The following is a 19,060-nucleotide window of genomic DNA, read 5'->3' as shown; positions in this document are numbered from 1 at the left end:
TTTTAATAGGGCCAAAATTAAAAACTATCAAAAGCACATGCAGTCCCAAATGTTGAGAAAATACCTTTAAGAGTAGGCCAGGCAAAATATGTATAAATTTGACTTTTCAAGACACAGGTTTTATAAGCCAAATAGTACCCTTCAAGGATATCTTAAGACATGGCTGGAAAAGCACCACGTTATTTAAGGTATATAATATATAAATATGGGTGCAATATATACGTATGTATATATATACACCTATATTAAAACCACTAATGCATATGAACCTTATTCCTTTATCTGTTGGAGAACAAAATTGATGCCTCTCAAAACTCTTTAAAGAGTCTTTTGCCATAAAAATATATTTTCCAGAACATATATAATAAGTGTATAGCTTAAACTGATTTCCCCTAATAAGACAATTATGACAATTTGGAAAAAAGTACGAATTGTGAGAAAAAAACTACAATTCATAAAATATATTACCTACAATTCTGCTAAGCAGAAATCTCTATTACTGGCACTTTAGTACAATACTTCTCAAGCTCAACGACAATTGAGTTTTATACTCGAAAGCACTACAAAAATTTAGCATTAATTAAATTTAATTATAATCCCATTATTTTAATTTAGAACTACATTCCAAACAAGATGCACAAAACGTGGCACGTGGAATAAAAATAAATTTCAGTTTGAATCTCAGCTTGGCCCCATCAGATCCTGTGGCCTGTGGCGATACAGTTTACTTCTCTCGTCTGAAGTTTTCTCATCTATAAAATGGTGTTATCATCACCTGCCTTGCTTTTTTGTACTCTTAAACACTGTGGTAACATCACATGACACAATGGGCCTAGAAGTATTTTGTGATGGATAAAGAACATGTGGTGTGTATGTGTGTGTTTGTATATGTGTGTGTGTGTGTATATATACACACACATACATACAATGGAATATTACTCAGACATGAAATGTTGCCATTTGCAGCAACATGGATGAACCTGGCGGGTGTTACGCTCAGTGAAATAAGTCAGACAAAGACAAACACTGTGTTATCACTTATATGCGGAATCTAAAAAATGAAAGAAACGAGTGAATATAACAAAGCAGAAAGAGACTTACAGAGAACAAACCAGTGGTTACCAGTGGGGAGAGGGAAGTGGGGAGGGAAAATAAAAGAGTAGGGGACTAAGGGGCACAAACTACTACATATAAAATAAATAAGCTACAAGGATATATGGTCTAGCACAGGGAATATAGACCATATTTTATAATAACTTTAAATGAAGTATAATCTATAAAAATATTGAATCACTATGTTGTATGCCTAAAACTAATATAATATTGTAAATCAACTATACTTCCACGTTAAAAAGAGCAGTTATCTACCATTTTCCTCCCTAACGTCCCCTCCTACTCTCTTCCTATAGTTTCTCCATCTCATGATCCGGTAGGGGCTGACAAACAACATTTCAGTTTTTTAAAAAACTTTTTTATTGAAGTATAGTTGATTTACGATGTTGTAGCACAACATTTCACTTTATTTATTTATTTTTTTTTTCCTTTGGTTTGTTTTTGTCAACATTTCATTTTAACTTTCAAAAAAAACCCTTCAAGCTTGCCCTATTTTCCCGATTATACAGATGAGAAAGCTGAGACTAAGAAAAAAAAAAAAAAAGCAACTCCCCACTATCATGCAGTAAATAAACAAGAACACCAAGAATCCAACCTAGATTGGCCTGATTCCACATTCTAATTATGTCTGTATATACCATTTTGTCTCTAGTCATTTTATTATGCTAACCATCAATACCTTTTTCCTTGTATGTCCGTTTTTGAACAAAAAACCTCAAAAGACAGAAAGTCTAACAGAAAAAGAATCCAGAGACTCAAACAGGGACTTCCCTGGTGGGCCAGTGGTTAAGAAACCGCCTTCCAATGCAGGGGACGCGGGTTTGACCCCTGGTCAGGGAACGAAGATCCCACATGCCATCGGGCAACTAAGCCCGTGCGCCACAACTACTGAGCCTGTGCTCTAGAGCCTGCGTGCTGCAACGAAAGATCCTGCATGCCGCAACGAAGCTCCCACGTGCCACAACTAAGACCCGACAGCCAAATAAATAAATATTAAAAAAAAAAGTCTTCAAAATCTCTACTGTATGAAAATTCCAAAATATATTAAAAGAAAAGAAAAAGAGAGACTCAAACAGGTACTTCACAAAAGAGGCTATCCAACTGGCCAACAAATATATAAAGAAGGTACTTGATTTCAATAGTCATCAGAGAAACACCAAGTCAAACCATACATGGGGTACTTGGACACATTTACCAGACTGGCTAAAATGTAGAAGGCAACATCAAGTTTTGGTGAGGCACTGCTGGTGAGAGTGTAAATCGACTGAACCGCTTTGGAAAGCTCTTTCCCAGTACTGACTTAAGCTGAATATATGTATAAGCCCCACGACTTGGCAATTTCATTCCTAGTTTATATCTAACAGAAATGCATACGTAAGCATCAATAAAAGAATATGGTACAAACATTTATAACAGCAGTATTTACAATAGCTCCTGACTGGAGACTCCCCAAATGCATCTCAACAGTATGGAAAATTAAATTATGGTCTAGTCACATAATGGACTGCTATACAGCCATGAGAGCAGACTACTGCTGTAATTTAGTGCAACCACATAGGTTAATCTCATAAATAAAATGCTAATAACATCAGCTGAACAAAAAATACATATGGAATGAGTCCATCTGTATAAAATTCAGAAACAGGAAAAAGCCAAATTGGGGGTACCGTGGAGGAGGGGGGAGCTGATTGGTGAGTGCAAGGTAGGATGAGAGTTCTGACATTGCTTGGTTTCTTGATTTTCGTGTTGGTTACACAAACTTGCTCACTCTGAGAACTTTCATCAAGCTCAACACTTAAGATTTCTGCACTTTTCTGCATGTGTGCTATCCTTCAATAGAGTTTACCCCAAAACAGTTAGTATCAATCTCTGCTCCCCCAAAGCATGGAAATGTCAATATTTTAGACGTGTTGCACAGAGATGCACACAGAACTTAGCAGGCTTCTAGATCCTTTTAAGTGTAGGAGTATTTATTCAGCTGACAGACTTTCATGTCATTTAATAAAATAAAAATAGCAGGACAGTTGAGATAAAAGTAGGAATTACGTCTAAGATGCGAAGCTGGGTTCTAAAAGAATGATTGTTTGGTATAAATAAAATAACGAAGACTAGCTCTTGAGTTCAAATACTCAATAATGCCAAAAAGAGAGGCTTATGAATTGCGTCCTACAGAGAACAAGAGGGGCCACAGCCTACAGGGCGCTCATGGGACAATTTCTGAATATGAAGGCAATGTGACGTGAGTTAGGGGAGGGCGCCTAATAAAGGTGACAGCGACGGAAGGTAAAAACCTAGAAACAAAAGGACTATGGAATATGTACATGACTTTATTCAGAACCCACAGAACTTTCATATTCTTTCTGAGAGACGATGTGAGACTAGGAAGAATCCTTGAGAAAACTGTCGTACTAAAAAAAGGTATAAGAACTAGTGGATGGTTACACATAGACCGTGCCAACTGAATTATATGTTATACCTCGTACGTATATATATATTTTTATATATACCCGCTATTAATTCCTAAACTTTAGTTGGCATTTAGTACTAGCCTGATCTAAGTTATCACTCCATCAAATTGATGACAAATTGGAGAAAGGACACTGAGACAGTCCACTTAATGGACAAGGCCCCCATCACTTGTGCTACACATGGGTTTGGGCACCCTTTGCCCTGCTGTCTACCTGTTTATTCACCGAGCAGCTTCCAGACTCCACGTGTTGTCTGCTTTGCAGTCAAACGAGAGTTCTCATTGCCAGATATATACTTAGAGGTTCTTTTCCTCCAAGGAAATGAAATATGTTTCAGATTTAACATACTACAGCATTCGGTTGACTATCTATAAAGAAAACTGCAATCCACGTGTTAAACTACCAGAGAAAAGAGGCTGAAATAGCAGCAGGTGGGTTACAGGTTAGAGTTCCCAAGAGATAAATGTTCTAACATAAAGGAAGACCTGTTTCTAGTGACCAAGATATATGAATTTCTTTTATCTTTAAGGTATATTTGTGCTATATGGTTTGTAGTTCCTTCACCAAAACACAGGGTAAAAAAGTTTGAGAATTAGCAGATGAATCAAATCTTCTAACCTTTCAGTCAAGACTCCAGAGAGCACAGTTTATGCTGTCTCTTCTATTTGTTTACATGTTCAATGTCAGGAAAAGGACAAACATAAGTTGGGTGAAAAAAGACTGCTTTGTTTGAGGCTTTCTTTCAGAATTCCTCTAGCCAGCAGGCTACATAACCACAGATTTCCTCTAATTTATTGTATAAGAATAAACAGAAATATGAAACTATGGAATTATCAATCTTCATGAATCTATAAAAATACGGATTTTAAACTTCAAAGGATTTCTATTTTTAATTTAAGATTTTTCTTTATGTGGATAATTTTAGACTTTAGAAACTTTCTAATACTTATTCCCAAGTCCTATTAAAAAGCAATTAATTTTTCTACGGAAAAAAAAATCTATTTCTGCAGATGTTGTCTTTAAAAATCTTTGCTGGCTACCTCACTACTACATTTATTTCTCACATGTCAACTGTTGCATTCAAAAGACAAATGACACTGAATAGATAACCGTTACAAAAATCTGTAAGTTAATGGGGCTTTTTACACTTTTAATTATTTAATAAAATTGAATATTCTCTTTAAGATTTGATAGGAATGTAATTATCCCTTTCCCATCTTCCTGGTCTCCAACTTTATATTAGGTAGATTGTATCAGATTTTGACCTTGTTTGTCCTGGAAGTGTCACATATATCTCTTATAGCGGCCAGTTTTCCAAGGTCACAGATTTCTCTACACTATACCCTTAGGTATTGATTAGCTCTCTTTGTAGATTTTCGATTTGTTCTGCAGCCAGGAATCTCAGATCAGTGTTAAGCAATTCAGCACTGCAGTCTGTCCAGCCTGAATAAGCCTCTTGCTCGCTTTCACATCACTCCGTGAAAATTAACTAGCCACACGTAAGAGGAGGGTGAAAATAAAGTGAGCGTTTCCCCCCCGAGCTTGTCAGCTAGCAGACTGTGCGGCATCTTTCAATTAGCATCCAATCATTTTAACTAGTGATACTTCAGTGTTTGTGTAAGCCTGCCTTGTAGAATTTAAAACTCAGACAGCCATTTTGCAAAACACAGCAGGTCCATGAAATAAGGGCTATTTCAGTGAAAGAGTCATAGAATGATAAAGCTGCTGTACATGCTGGCGTAACTGCAACAGCTGTGTCATCCATCTCCTATTTTTCTAAAGCTGTTCAAAACAGGATTTAAAGGGAGCTTCTGTGGCTATCTTTAATTTGACAAACTCCGTGGTATTTCTCCCTAAAAAAAGATTCTTTTCATGCCATAATTCAAAGATGAAAACAGGACTCTACGTAAAAGAGAATATCAAACTGGTTTGAACTGATACAGACCTCTGAGACAATGCACTTCCCAAGCGATCCCAGGGCAAGTTATTTTCGACCTTATCCAAGTAACACCGCACGAAAGATACATAAAAAAAACATCTCCGGAGAAACTCAGAATCTCCGATACCTCAGGTGGCTTGAAAACTCGTTGTACAAATGGTTGATTGTCTGACTGATCCCCAGCACGGGGATTAAAAACATCTGAAAGAGGCACCACGCACCAGACAGACACGAATAGTATTTTCAGCCCCTAGCTGCAACGTACAGCAACAGAAACTTACATAGGACACCCGGGCTCGCCTCCGGTGCACCAGCCCACAGCACTGCATGAAGAGCCGTGCAGAACGCAGTCAGCGTGTGGCTTCACCAAGCTGCACTGTACCTCCTCTTTTGAGCAGACCCACTGTCCATTTCTTCCCACCTTCCACTCCCAGGTAGGAGGCACGGGCAAATCAACACTTAGCTTCTGCCTCCCAGGTAGTTTCTAAAGATACCGCTGTTCCTGCGGGCATGCCCAAACTTTGTTCTTCCCTGTTTTTCTTTGCTCGGGAATCCGATCTCTTCTGCTTCAGGGAAGAAACTGACCAGAAATCTACCCAAAGTATCATTTATTTTCCTGAAATGACTATGGCTAACATACAGTTGTGACGGTCTGGATCATTAGAGTTTCTTGGCAACGTTTTGACGGTAGCCATTCTCACCTGGGGAGATTTTCAAGGAGCAGAGCATCTTTGCCTTTCACAAGCCGGCAGTCTCCTGCTTTGTTACAAGAGGAGGCCTACTCCTGATACACTGCCCCTAACCCTCTGAGAACGCAGCTGCTCTGCCATTACTGCCTTGAAGCCTCCACACACTGGCAGCAGCATCCTTGCTTCAGTGTTGCCTCCGTATCACTTTGGCCATATCTGATCTGTGATTTCTCCCTCCTCCCTTTCCTCTGGAAAATAACAGAGTCTAGACTTTAATTCACTCCAGATTCCTAGGACTACAGAACCAGCCTCCAAATTGTCAGACGCTTCATCTTGCAGTACGTGTTTCACATGAATTGTAGGAAGGACTGGCCTCAGGACCCAACTCACTCAGCCACTACAGCTACACAGGTTTTTGTGTGCTTTTTATTTTTGCTCACTGCCAAATACTCATTTTCTACGTGAAAGCACATTAAATAAACATAAGTCCGGCAAAAGCAAATCTGATCTGAGTCAGACTGCATTCATTAATTAGCTAATATATCACCTATGATTAAATACAAGAAACTCAATAAGCCTGCTTTCCAAGCCCCAGATCTCACAAATGAATACTCCTCGTAAGCTGTAAGCTGTGCTTTACATCTTTTTTCTAAAGACACAGTTTGCAGAGAGGGAGCTGATCGCAACATTCTTTCTAAAAGGCCTTGTACATGTCATACCTGAAAAGATGAATGATTAAGGCATTTGGGGATAAAACTATTAATTTATATGGTATCAACCATTCTAATATGCAATGATTTATATAGCCACAGCTATTGCTCCACATTTGTCCCCATGCCCACACGTCATTCCATATACTGTTGCCACCGGAGAAGATATTTTAACTATTTCATGTCACAGATTGAGATCACACACCATTATGTTCTTTAGGCCCATGGAAAGTGCAAACCCATGAATTCTCAGCACTTTACCATTCTTTCCTGAAAACCTGTGATTTAAAGTAACAACTCTTATTATTATTCATAGTCTAACAGGCTGAGCTGAAAAACCCTGCCTTAGTTCAATGTTCTTATTTGACTAATAAAAGAACTGAGGCCCAAATGGTCGAGTGCTTTGTCTGTAAGTAACATAAGCAGTCATATTACTAATATCTAGTAATTCCTATAATTGGAATAGTCTGTGAAAATTCTATGGTTTTTATCCTATACTGATTAACCTCCCACATAGCTGAAGATCCAAAACGGAATCATGGATAGGCTATGGACAGTAAGGTTCCTTTTGGGATTACATCAGGAACCCAGAGGAAAATAAAATTTTTGAATCAGGTTGTAAATTGCCTTTTCAAGTAAGTCCTGGAAAAAATTCAACATTTCCTGGACCACACAAGATTGATTTCTAGTAAGCAGGATATCACTTTGGTTTTTGAAATCAACTTTAGTGAGAAATACAGCAAGTAATATAAGAGAACACATCATTCAAATTCAAGCTTTTTCTTAAGACGCCTTCATCACCCTCAGCCAGAACACATTTACTAGCATAACTGAATAAAAATAAAAACAAACTCAAAGTTAGAATAAGATGAAAGCATTGGAAACACGATCTCCTCTATGAATTTGATTTGGAATTCACTTAACGTCTTATCAACTGTGATATTATTATACACCATATGAGAGAGTTCCCCAGTTCATTAAAGAGTCCACTCATTTTGCCTTCCCAGAGTCCACAACAGGAGGCCAAGCACTAATTTGATTTGGCAAACATTTATCCAGCATCTTCTATTTGCTTTGGCACTGTCCTAGGTGCTGGGGATAGGACACGAATAAAACCACAGTTCATACCTGCCTCCAAGCACTTAGAACAAAACAGGGGAAAGAGAACACAGCATCTAAGCACTATGGGAACACTAATGACACAACTCCTACCTGTCTCTGGAAGGAATGCTGAAGGCTTAGCAAAGGTGGGAACTCTTGGGCTACTCTTTGCAGAGTGGGGAGAATTGCATACAGTGGAAAAGGGGGCAGAAAGAATCCAGGGAAGGGGGCAGAAAATGCAAAAGCACAGAAGATTATGTACAGATTATATACAGAATAAATTCTGTTTATATAGAATGTAAATAAGAATGTATATAGATTCAGTATCTATGATACATTGAGACAACAGGGATTTACCCCAAATCTCTCCAACTGTACTGGTTTCTCCCCCAAATCCAGTCCCTATTCATCTCTCTATCCCTAGCACTTAGCGCAGTAACATAGACATGGTAGGTATGACAAAGATTTGGACTCCCCTCATCACACATTCTCTAGTTCATCTGAAGTAACAGAAATGGACCTGGGGCTGCTGGGCTAAGTTAGAGAAATATCTCAGCCTCCCTTGCAACTTGGTACAGCCATGTGACCGACACGTGTTCAACAGGATAGGAGCGGAAATGACACATGCCAACACCTTAGTCATGTGCCTTCCCCTTTCTCGTCTTCCCTTTCTTGCTGGCTTGAGTGGAGGTGCACTGCTGGCAGCTGGAATAGCCGACTATATGGAAGGATGCTGCATATTCAGCAGAAAAGAGCAACAAGACAGAAAGAGCCTGTGTCTTGTAGGACACAGTGTCGCTACCAAGGTACAGGTAGGACAGAGCTGCTACCAAGCCAGCTCTATATCACTTACACTTGGACTCTATTTTCTTTTTCTTTCTTTTTTTTTTTTTGGTTAGTTTTCATTTGTTTTATTTTATTATTTTTTATCAAAATTTTAAATTGAAGTATAGTTGACTTACAATGTTGTTTTAATTTCTAACGTACAGCGAAGTGACTCAGTTATACATATACATATCTATTCTTTTTCAGATTCTTTTCCCATATAGGTTATTAAAGAGCATTGAGTACAGTTCCTTGTGCTCTACAGTACATAAAACAGAAACAAACTCCTATGCAGGCAGACCTCAGAGATATTGGGGGTTCGCTTCCAGATCACCACAATAAAACGAATATGGCAGCAAAGTTAGTCCCAGGAGTTTATTGGTTTCCCAGTGCATATAAAAGTTATGTTAACACTACACTGTAGTCTGTTAAGTGTGCAATAGCATTATGTCTAAAAAGCAATGTACGTACCTTAATGAAAAATACTTTATTGCTAAAAAATGCTAACCAACATCTAAGCCTTCAGTGAGTCATAGTCGCAACATCAAAGATCGTTGATCATACGTCACCATTAACAGAATAATAATGAAAAAGTCTGAAATAAAGTGAGAATTATCAAAATGTGACACTGAGACACAAAGCAAATGCTGTTGGAAAAATGGCACCAATAGACTTGCAGGGTTGCCCCAAACCTTAAATTTGTAAAAACGCCGTATCTGTGAAGTGCAGTAAAAGATGAGGTCTGCCTGTATCGTTTAAGCCACTTTGAGTCTGACCCCAGTTATAGAAGCTAAACCTGCATTTAACAGTACCTCATGGGACTTCCCTGGTGGCGCAGTGGTTAAGAATCTGCCTGCCAATGCAGGGGACACAGGTTCGAGTCCTGGCCCGGGAAGATCCCACATGCTGCGGAGCAACTAAGGCTGTGCGCCACAACTACTGAGCCTGCGCTCTAGAGCCCGCGAACCACAACTACTGAGCCCACGTGCCACAACTACTGAGCCCGCACGCCTAGAGGCCATGCTCAGTGACGAGAAGCCACTGCAATGAGAAGCCCACGCACCGCAACGAAGAGTAGCCCCCACTCACCCCAACTAGAGAAAGCCCGTGCACAGCAATGAAGACCCAACACAGCCAAAAATAAATACATAAATAAATAAATTTATTTAAAAAGTACCTCAAAGCGTGTCTGGAATGAATGCTTAATTCACAGACGCTAAGATTGTTGAGGAGGCTGGGGAAGTAGGAGCAGGAAAAAGTGACAAGAAGCCAGGGGAGGGACAGGAGAACAGGCTGGGACTAGACCGTGAAGTTCCTTGAACGTCACAGCACAGAGTTCAGACTTTATCTTGAAGGACACACAGAACCACTGAAGCCTTTAAATGTGAAAATTTCCGTGGCTGTATTAAGAAATAGGAAAAAAAAAAACCCACTCCATACTGTTAGTTTGTAAAAACTAGTCAATCGTTCTCTGTTAGTGAGAAATTTGAAGTTATTGAACTTCTGTAGTTGTCTGAAATAAATGTCTGTCTACTCAATAATGAAATCGAATCAAGTCAATAAAACTAGCTGTTTGGTTCACGCAGCCGAATCGGAAACCTGATGAACTGTTAAATTTGCCAGGTTGTTAACATGCAAGATATATTGAAAGTAGAATATTACAAAATGACAACAAGAGGTAGAGTAACACAAGCAACACGTTCAATATAATTACAGAGAAATGCCTATGATCTCAGCGTCAGGAATTTTAAAAGTCCCAAGAGATTTATTTCTGGGTCGTCTTTATAAAGGATGAGAATTCAAGTTTATTTACGACTCACTTTCTACATTACTAGTAGTTATGAGGGAAAAAGTACACAGAGGGTGTTGAACAGGATAGAGCGCTTCCTTGGAGCACTCTTTGATGACAAAGAATGAAACTGTATCTAGAGGAGCCTTTGGCAGAGCAGGTGAAGGTCTCTTGTCAGGGCTGATGCTGCCTGAGTGCTTACCGTTCTCTGGGGGGCTCTGGTTTCAGCAAACAAGAGCCCCTCCTCTCACAGACACTGCAGCCCATATACCTACTCACTGAACTCTTCCTTCAGAGTATGTTGTTATAACGGCAGCCATGCAGAGCCTAGTGTTCTTAAGTGCACCAAAAACTTCTCCACTAATTTTTATCTTTTTTTAATTTTTAATTAATTAATTAATTTTTTTTTTTTTTTGCGGTACGCGGGCCTCTCACTGTTGTGGCCTCTCCCGTTGCAGAGCACAGGCTCCGGACGCGCAGGCTCAGCGGCCATGGCTCACGGCCCCAGCCGCTCCGCGGCACGTGGGATCTTCCCGGACCGGGGCCCGAACCTGTGTCCCCTGCATCAGCAGGCGGACTCTCAACCACTGCGCCACCAGGGAAGCTCTCTGTCCTGGTTTTTAGGAATTCACCAATTCCGAACTCATTGGCAGCATAGAGACCTATTTCTAGGCTTTTAAAAAAAATTTTATTCATTTAGTTATTTATTTTTTGGCTGCACTGGGTCTTTGTTGCTGCATGCGGGACTTCTCTAGTTGTGGTGAGTGGGGCTTACTCTTCATTGCGATGCACGGACTTCTCATTGTGGTGGCTTCTCTTGTTGCAGAGCACGGGCTCTCGTGCGTGGGCTTCTGTAGTTGTGGCACGTGGACTCAGTAGTTGTGGCTCGTGGGCTCTAGAGCACAGGCTCAGTAGTTGTGGTGCACCAGCTTAGTTGCTCCGCGGCATGTGGGATCCTCCCGGACCGGGGCACGAACCCGTGTCCCCTGCATCGGCAGGCGGATCCCTAACCACTGCGCCACCAGGGAAGCCCTTAATTTTTAATTTTTAAAAAAGTTTAAAAAAGTTATTTATTTTTACTGAAGTGTAATTGATTTACAATGTTGTGGTAGTTTCAGGTACACAGCAAAGTGATTCAAATATATATGTATATACATGTGTATGGATATTCATATACATATGTGTATGTATATGTATGTATACATATATGTTTTTTAATCGATCTTTATTGGAGTATAATTGCTTTACAATACTGTGTTAGTTTCTGCTGTACAACACAGTGCATCAGCCAGTGTATACATATGTCCCCATATCCCCTCCCTCTTGAGCCTCCCTCCCACCCTCCCTATCCCACCCTGCTAGGTCATCACAAAGCACCGAGCTGACCTCCCTGTGCTATGCGGCTGCTTCCCACTAGCTATCTATTTTACGTTCAGTAGTGTATATATGTTGATGCTACTCTCACTTCGCCCCAGCTTACCCCTCCCACTCTGTCCTCAAGTCCATTCTCTGTATCTACATCTTCATGACTGCCCTGCAAGTAGGTTCATCAGAACCTTCTCTTTTGTTTTTATGATTCCATATATATGTGTTAGCATACGGTATTTGTCTTTCTCTTTCTGACTTGCTTCACTCTGTATGACAGACTCTAGGTCCATCCACATCACTACAAATAACTCAGTTTCATTTCTTTTTATGGCTCAGTAATATTCCATTGTATATATGTGCCACATCTTCTTTATCCATTCATCTGTCGATGGACGTTTAGGGTGCTTCCACGTCCTGGCTATTGTAAACAGTCCTGCAATGAACATTATGGTACATGTCTCTTTTTGAATTATCGTTTTCTCAGGGTATATGCCCAGTAGTGGGATTGCTGGGTCATATGGTAGTTCTAGTTTTAGTTTTTTAAGAAACCTCCATACTGTTCTCCATAGTGGCTGTATCAATTTACATTCCCACCAGCAGTGCAAGAGGGTTCCCTTTTCACCACACCCCTTCCAGCATTTACTGTTTCTAGATTTTTTGATAATGGCCATTCTGACTAGTGTGAGGTGATACCTCAATGTAGTTTTGATTTGCATTTCATTAGTAATTAGTGATGTTGAGCACCCTTTCATGTGTTTGTTGGCAGTCTGTATATCTTCTTTGGAGAAATGTCTGTTTAGGTCTTCTGCCCATTTTTGGATTGGGTTGTTTGTTTTCTTGATATTCAGCTGCATGATCTGCTTGTAAATTTTGGAGATTAATCTTTTGTCAGTTGCTTCATTTGCAAATATTATCTCCCATTCTGAGGGTTGTCTTTTGGTCTTGCTTATGGTTTCCTTTGCTGTGCAAAAGCTTTTAAGTTTAATTAAGTCCCATTTGTTTATTTATGTTTTTATTTCCATTATTCTAGGAGGTGGGTCAAAAAAGATCTTGCTGTGGTTTATGTCAAAGAGTGTTCTTCCTATGTTTTCCTCTAAGAGTTTTATAGTGTCTGGCCTTACATTTTGGTCTTTCATCCATTTTGAGTTTATTTTTGTGCATGGTGTTAGGGAGTGTTCTAATTTCATTCTTTTACATGTAGCTGTCCAGTTTTCCCAGCACCACTTATTGAAGAGGCTGTCTCTTCTCCATTGTACATTCTTGCCTCCGTTGACATAAACTAGGTGACCATATGTGTGTGGATTTATCTCTGGGCATTCTATCATGTACCATTGATCTATATTTCTGTTTTTGTGCCAGTACCATACTGTCTTGATTACTGTAGCTTTGTGGTATAGTTTGAAGTTGGGGAGCCTGATTCCTACGGCTCCGTTTTTCTTTCTCAATATTGCTTTGGCTATTTGCGGTCTTTTGTGTTTCCATACGAATTGTAAAATTTTTTGTTCTAATGCTGTGAAGAATGCCATTGGTAGTTTGATAGAGATTATACTGAAACTGTAGATTGCTTCGGGTGGTACAGTCATTTTCACAATATTGATTCTTCCAATCCAAGAACATGGTATATCTCTCCATCTGTTTATGTCATCTTTGATTTCTTTCATCAGTGTTTTATAGTTTTCTGAGTACAAGTCTTTCGCCTCCTTAGGCAGGTTTATTCCTAGGTATTTTATTCTTTTTGTTGCAATGGTAAATGGGAGGCTTTCCTTAATTTCTCTTTCTGATTTTTCATTGTTGGTGTACAGGAATGCCAGAGATTTCTGTGCACTAATTTTGTATCCTGCAACCTTACCAAATTCATTGATTAGTTCTAGTAGTTTTCTGGTGACATCTTTAGCATTTTCTATGTATAGTATCATGTCATCTGCAAACAGTGACAGTTTTACTTCTTCTTTTCCAATTTGTATTCCTTTTATTTTTCTTCTCTGACTGACGTGGCTGGGACTTCCAAAACAATGTTGAATAAAAGTGGCAAGAGTGGACATCCTTGTCTTGTTCCTGATCTTAGTGGAAATTCTTTCAGTTTTTCTTCATTGAGTATGATGCTTGCTGTGGGTTTGTCACATACAGCCTTTATTATGTTGAGGTAGATTCCCTCTATGCCCACTTTCTGGAGAGCTTTTATCACAAATTGGTGTTGAATTTTGTCAAAAGCCTTCTCTGTATCTACTGAGATGATCATATGGTTTTCATTCCTTAATTTGTTAATGTGGTGTACCACATTGATTGATTTGCGTATATTGAAGAATCCTTGCATTCCTGGGATAAATCCCACTTGATCATGGTGTATGATCCTTTTAATGTGCTGTTGGATTCTGTTTGCTAGTATTTTGTTCAGGATTTTTGCATCTATGTTCATCAGAGATATTGGTCTGAAATTTTCTTTTTTTGTGGTATCCTTTTCTGGTTTTGGTATCAGGGTGATGGTGGCTTTGGAGAATGAATTTGGGAGTGTTTCTCTCTCTGCAATTTTTTGGAAGAGTTTGAGAAGGATTGGTGTTAGCTCTTCTCTAAATGTTTGATAGAATTCGCCTGTGAAGCCATCTGGTCCTGGACTTTTGTTTGTTGGAAGATTATTAGTTACGGTTTCAATTTCATTACTTGTGATAGGTCTGTTTATATTTTCTAATTCTTCCTGGTTCAGTCTTGGAAATTGTACTTTTCCAAGAATTTGTCCATTTCTTCGTGGTTGTCCAGTTTATTGGCATATAGTTGTTTGTAGTAGTCTCTTATAATCCTTTGTATTTCTGCAGTCTCAGTTGTGATTTCTCCTTTTTTGTTTCTAATTTTATTGATTTGCACCCTCTCCCTTTTTTTCTTGATGAGTCTTGCTAAGGGTTTATCAATTTTGTTTATCTTCTCAAAGAACCAGCTTTTAGGTTTATTGATCTTTGCTGTTTTTTTTGTTTGTTTGTTTCTATTTCATTTATTTCTCCTCTGATCTTTATGATTTCTTTCCTTCTACTGACTTTGGGTTTTCTTTGTTCTTCTTTCTCTAGTTGTTTTAAGTGTAGGGTTAGATTATTTATTTAAGATTTGTCTTGTTTCTTGAGGTGAGATTGAATTGCTATAAACTTCCCTCTTAGAACTGCTTTTGCTTCATCCCATATGTTTTGGGTCGTTGTGGTTTCGTTGTCATTTGTTTCTATGTATTTGTTTTATTTCTTCAGTGATCTCTTGGTTATTTAGTAGCACAAAGTTTAGCCTCCATGTATTTATGTTTTTTACAGTTTTTTCCTGCAATTGATTTCCAATCTCATAGTGTTGTGGTCAGAAAAGATGCTTGATATGATTTCAATTTTCTTAAATTTTCTGAGGCTGATTTGTGCCCCAAGATGTGATCAATCCTTGAGAATGTTACGTGTGCACTTGAGAAGAAAGTGTATTCTGCCACTTTTGGGTGGAATGTTCTATAAACATCAATTAAATCTATCTGGTCTATTGTTTCATTTAAAGCATGTGTTTCCTTATTTATTTTCTGTTTGGATGATCTGTCCATTTGTGTAAGTGGGGTGTTAAAATCCCCTACTAGTATTCTGTTACTGTCGATTTCTCCTTTCATTGTTGTTAACATTTGTGTTATGTATTGCGGTGCTCCTGTGTTGGGTGCATAAACATTAGTAATTGTTATATCTTCTTCTTGGATTGATCCTTTGACCATTATGTAGTGTCCCTCCTTATCTCTTGTAACAATCTTTATTTTAGTCTATTTTATCTGATACGAGTATTGCTACTCCAGCTTTCTTTTGATTTCCACTTGCAAGGAATATCTTTTTCCATCCCTTCAATTTCAGTCTGTATGTGTCCCTAGGTCTGAAGTGGGTCTCTTGTAGACAGCATATATATGGGTCTTGTTTTTGTATCCATTCAGCCAATCTGTGTCCTTTGGTTGGGGCATTTAATTCATTTACATTCAAGGTCATTATCAATATGTATGTTCCTATTACCATTTTCTCAATTGTTCTGGGTTTGTTTTTGTGGGTCTTTTTCTTGTGTTTCCCACCTAGAGAAGTTCCTTTAGCATTAGTTGTAAAGCTGGTTTGGTGGTGCTGAATTCTCTTAGTTTTTGCTTGTCTGAAAAGCTTTTGATTTCTTCATCAGATCTGAATGAGATCCTTGCTGGGTAGAGTAATCTTGGTTTTAAGTTTTTCTCTTTCATCACTTTAAGTATGTTCTGCCACTTCCTTCTGGCCTGCAGAGTTTCTGCTGAAATATCAGCTGATAACCTTATGGGGATTCCTTTGTATGTTATTTTTTGTTTTTCCCTTGCTGTTTTTAATATTTTTTCTTTTTCTTTTCTTTTTTTTAACATCTTTATTGGAGTATAATTGCTTTACAGTGGTGTGTTAGTTTCTGCTTTATATCAAAGTGAATCAGTTATACACATACATATGTCCCCATATCTCTTCCCTCTTGCGTCTCCCTCCCTCCCACCCTCCCTATTCCACCCCTCTAGGTGGTCACAAAGCACCGAGTTGATCTCCCTGTGCTATGTGGCTGTTTCCCACTAGCTATCTATTTTAGGTTTGGTAGTGTATATATGTCCATGCCACTCTCTCACTTTGTCACAGCTTACCCTACTCCCTCCCCATATCCTCAAGTCCATTCTCTAGTAGGTCAGTGTCTTTATTCCTGTCTTACCCCTAGGTCCTTCATGACATTTTTTTTTCTTAGATTCCATATATATGTGTTAGCATACGGTATTTGTCTTTCTCTTTCTGACTTACTTCACTCTGTATGACAGACTCTAGGTCCATCCACCTCACTACAAATAACTCAATTTCGTTTCTTTTTATGGCTGAGTAATATTCCATTGTATTTATGTGCCACATCTTCTTTATCCATTCATCCGATGATGGACACTTAGGTTTTTTCCATCTTCTGGCTATTGTAAATAGAGCTGCAATGAACATTTTGGTACATGACTCTTTTTGAATTATGGTTTTCTCAGGGTATATGCCCAGTAGTGGGACTCCTGGGTCATACGGTAGTTCTATTTGTAGTTTTTTAAGGAACCTCCATACTGCTCTCCATAGTGGCTGTACCAATTCACATTCCCACCAGCAGTGCAAGAGGGTTCCCTTTTCTCCACACCCTCTGCAGCATTTATTGTTTCTAGATTTTTTGATGATGGCCATTCTGACTGGTATGAGATGATATCTCAATGTAGTTTTGATTTGCATTACTCTAATGATTAGTGATGTTGAGCATTCTTTCATGTGTTTGTTGGCAATCTGTATATCTTCTTTGGAGAAATGTCTATTAAGTTCTTCTGCCCATTTTTGGATTGGGCTGTTTGTTTTTTTGTTATTGAGCAGCATGAGCTGCTTGTAAATTTTGGAAATTAATCCTTTGTCAGTTGCTTCATTTGCAAATATTTTCTCCCATTCTGAGGGTTGTCTTTTGGTCTTGTTTATGGTTTCCTTTGCTGTGCAAAAGCTTTGAAGTTTCATTAGGTCCTATTTGTTTATTTTTGTTTTTATTTCCATTTCTCTAGGAGGTGGGTCAAAAGGGATCTTGCTGTGATTTATGTCATAGAGTGTTCTGCCTATGTTTTCCTCTAAGAGTTTGATGGTGTCTGGCCTTACATTTAGGTCTTTCATCCATTTTGATTTTATTTTTGTATATGGTGTTAGGGAGTGTTCTAATTTCATTCTTTTACATGTAGCTGTCCAGTTTTCCCAGCACCACTTATTGAAGAGTCTGTCTTTTCTCCACTGTACATTCCTGCCTCCTTTATCAAAGATAAGGTGGCCATATGTGCGTGGGTTTATCTCTGGGCTTTCTATCCTGTTCCATTGATCTATCTTTCTGTTTTTGTGCCAGTACCATAGTGCCTTGATCACTGTAGCTTTGTAGTATAGTCTGAAGTCACGGAGCCTGATTCCTCCAGCTCTGTTTTTCTTTCTCAAGATTGCTTTCTTTCTTCAATTTCTGACACAAACAGAAACATCAGAAAATTCCCTTCCCAGGCTCTCAGTTTCCTTATTTTCTCTCCCTCAACCTGCAACCCCCAGTCTTATATTTGGCAGATCTGCTTAATTTCTGTAGCTTTTTACTCTCTTTCAACCTTGAATACGCCAGACACATTCTCTTTATATTGGGAGGCAGAGGAATTGAGGAAGGAGAACGGGCAAGAGCATTTACGCGTTAAATTTTTCCATAAAACACTATTCTTTCAGAAAACACATTTGATCGATCAATTTCTTTCACTCACTATAGATCTAAGGAAATAGAACACGTATATAAGAAAGAAAACACTGACGCTTGGGTGGAAAAAGGCAAGACACACTATCCATGGTGTCATGCTTCATGAACAAATCTATGATGCTAACAGGATAGAATATTTCACAGAAGCTATATTGCTTTCCTGTTTGTTTGGAAAGACCAAGAAAGAAAAACACACATTTTCTCTGAAGTTGCCGTGAACCACTCATGATAGATTTGGGAATTCTGTGGCATATGTATAAACCACATATATATTTTATTGCCATCACCAATCTCTGACCAGCCCTACTATGCGATATATTACAAAACTGACAAGATGTCTTTTAAAAAGACATCTTTTTAAAAATCCTTGGGCTCCAGTGGAAAAGATAAAGAAGAATAAGAGTTAATATGCATTGACTCCTACCGAATGCCAGTCAATATTCTAAACTCTTGGTACGTGTATATTATCCTTTGATTTCCCTGAGAACCCTATGAGGTAAGTACTAGTTTGATCTCCATTTTCTGAACAAGGAAACTGAGGAACAATGAAGTTAAGTAAATTGCCCAATAAATGGCAGAGCCAGGATTTCTATCCAGGAGTTTGACTCCTGAGTCCACAGTCGTCCTATGCTCTCTATGAAAGGTTAAAAATTCTTTTTATAAACTGACCTTGGGGTTGTACACAATGATTACGTTAATTAACTAATCCAATCATACAAGACACTTCTCCACCAAGAGCTCAGTGGCTCCCCTACTGGTTTCCCGAATCGAACTTATCTTCCAGCAAAACA

The 19,060-nt window shown here is 38.8% G+C and overlaps 1 protein-coding gene across 7 annotated transcripts in view; it reads right to left on the bottom strand.

Annotated features, from left to right (window-relative positions):
* CACNB2 (calcium voltage-gated channel auxiliary subunit beta 2) overlaps positions 1 to 19,060 on the bottom strand; it is a gene marked incomplete at its 5' end in the record, with an annotated part of 401,671 nt that overhangs the window by 262,212 nt on the left and 120,399 nt on the right. The window contains one exon of one of the 7 annotated variants that reach the window (XM_082647944.1): positions 5,802 to 5,849. The exons of the other annotated variants lie outside the window; for them this stretch is intronic. Within the exon in view, the coding sequence (XP_082504070.1) occupies positions 5,802 to 5,849 (48 nt within the window). Of the gene's footprint in view, positions 1 to 5,801; positions 5,850 to 19,060 lie in introns of those variants that run through there. 7 annotated transcript variants of the gene reach the window in all.

Source organism: Grampus griseus, assembly GCF_964374135.1.
Source record: "Grampus griseus genome assembly, chromosome: 2".
NCBI classification, from domain to species: domain Eukaryota; kingdom Metazoa; phylum Chordata; class Mammalia; order Artiodactyla; family Delphinidae; genus Grampus; species Grampus griseus.
Note: the sequence above shows the minus strand (reverse complement) of the source record. Positions and strands in the feature narration are given on the sequence as shown.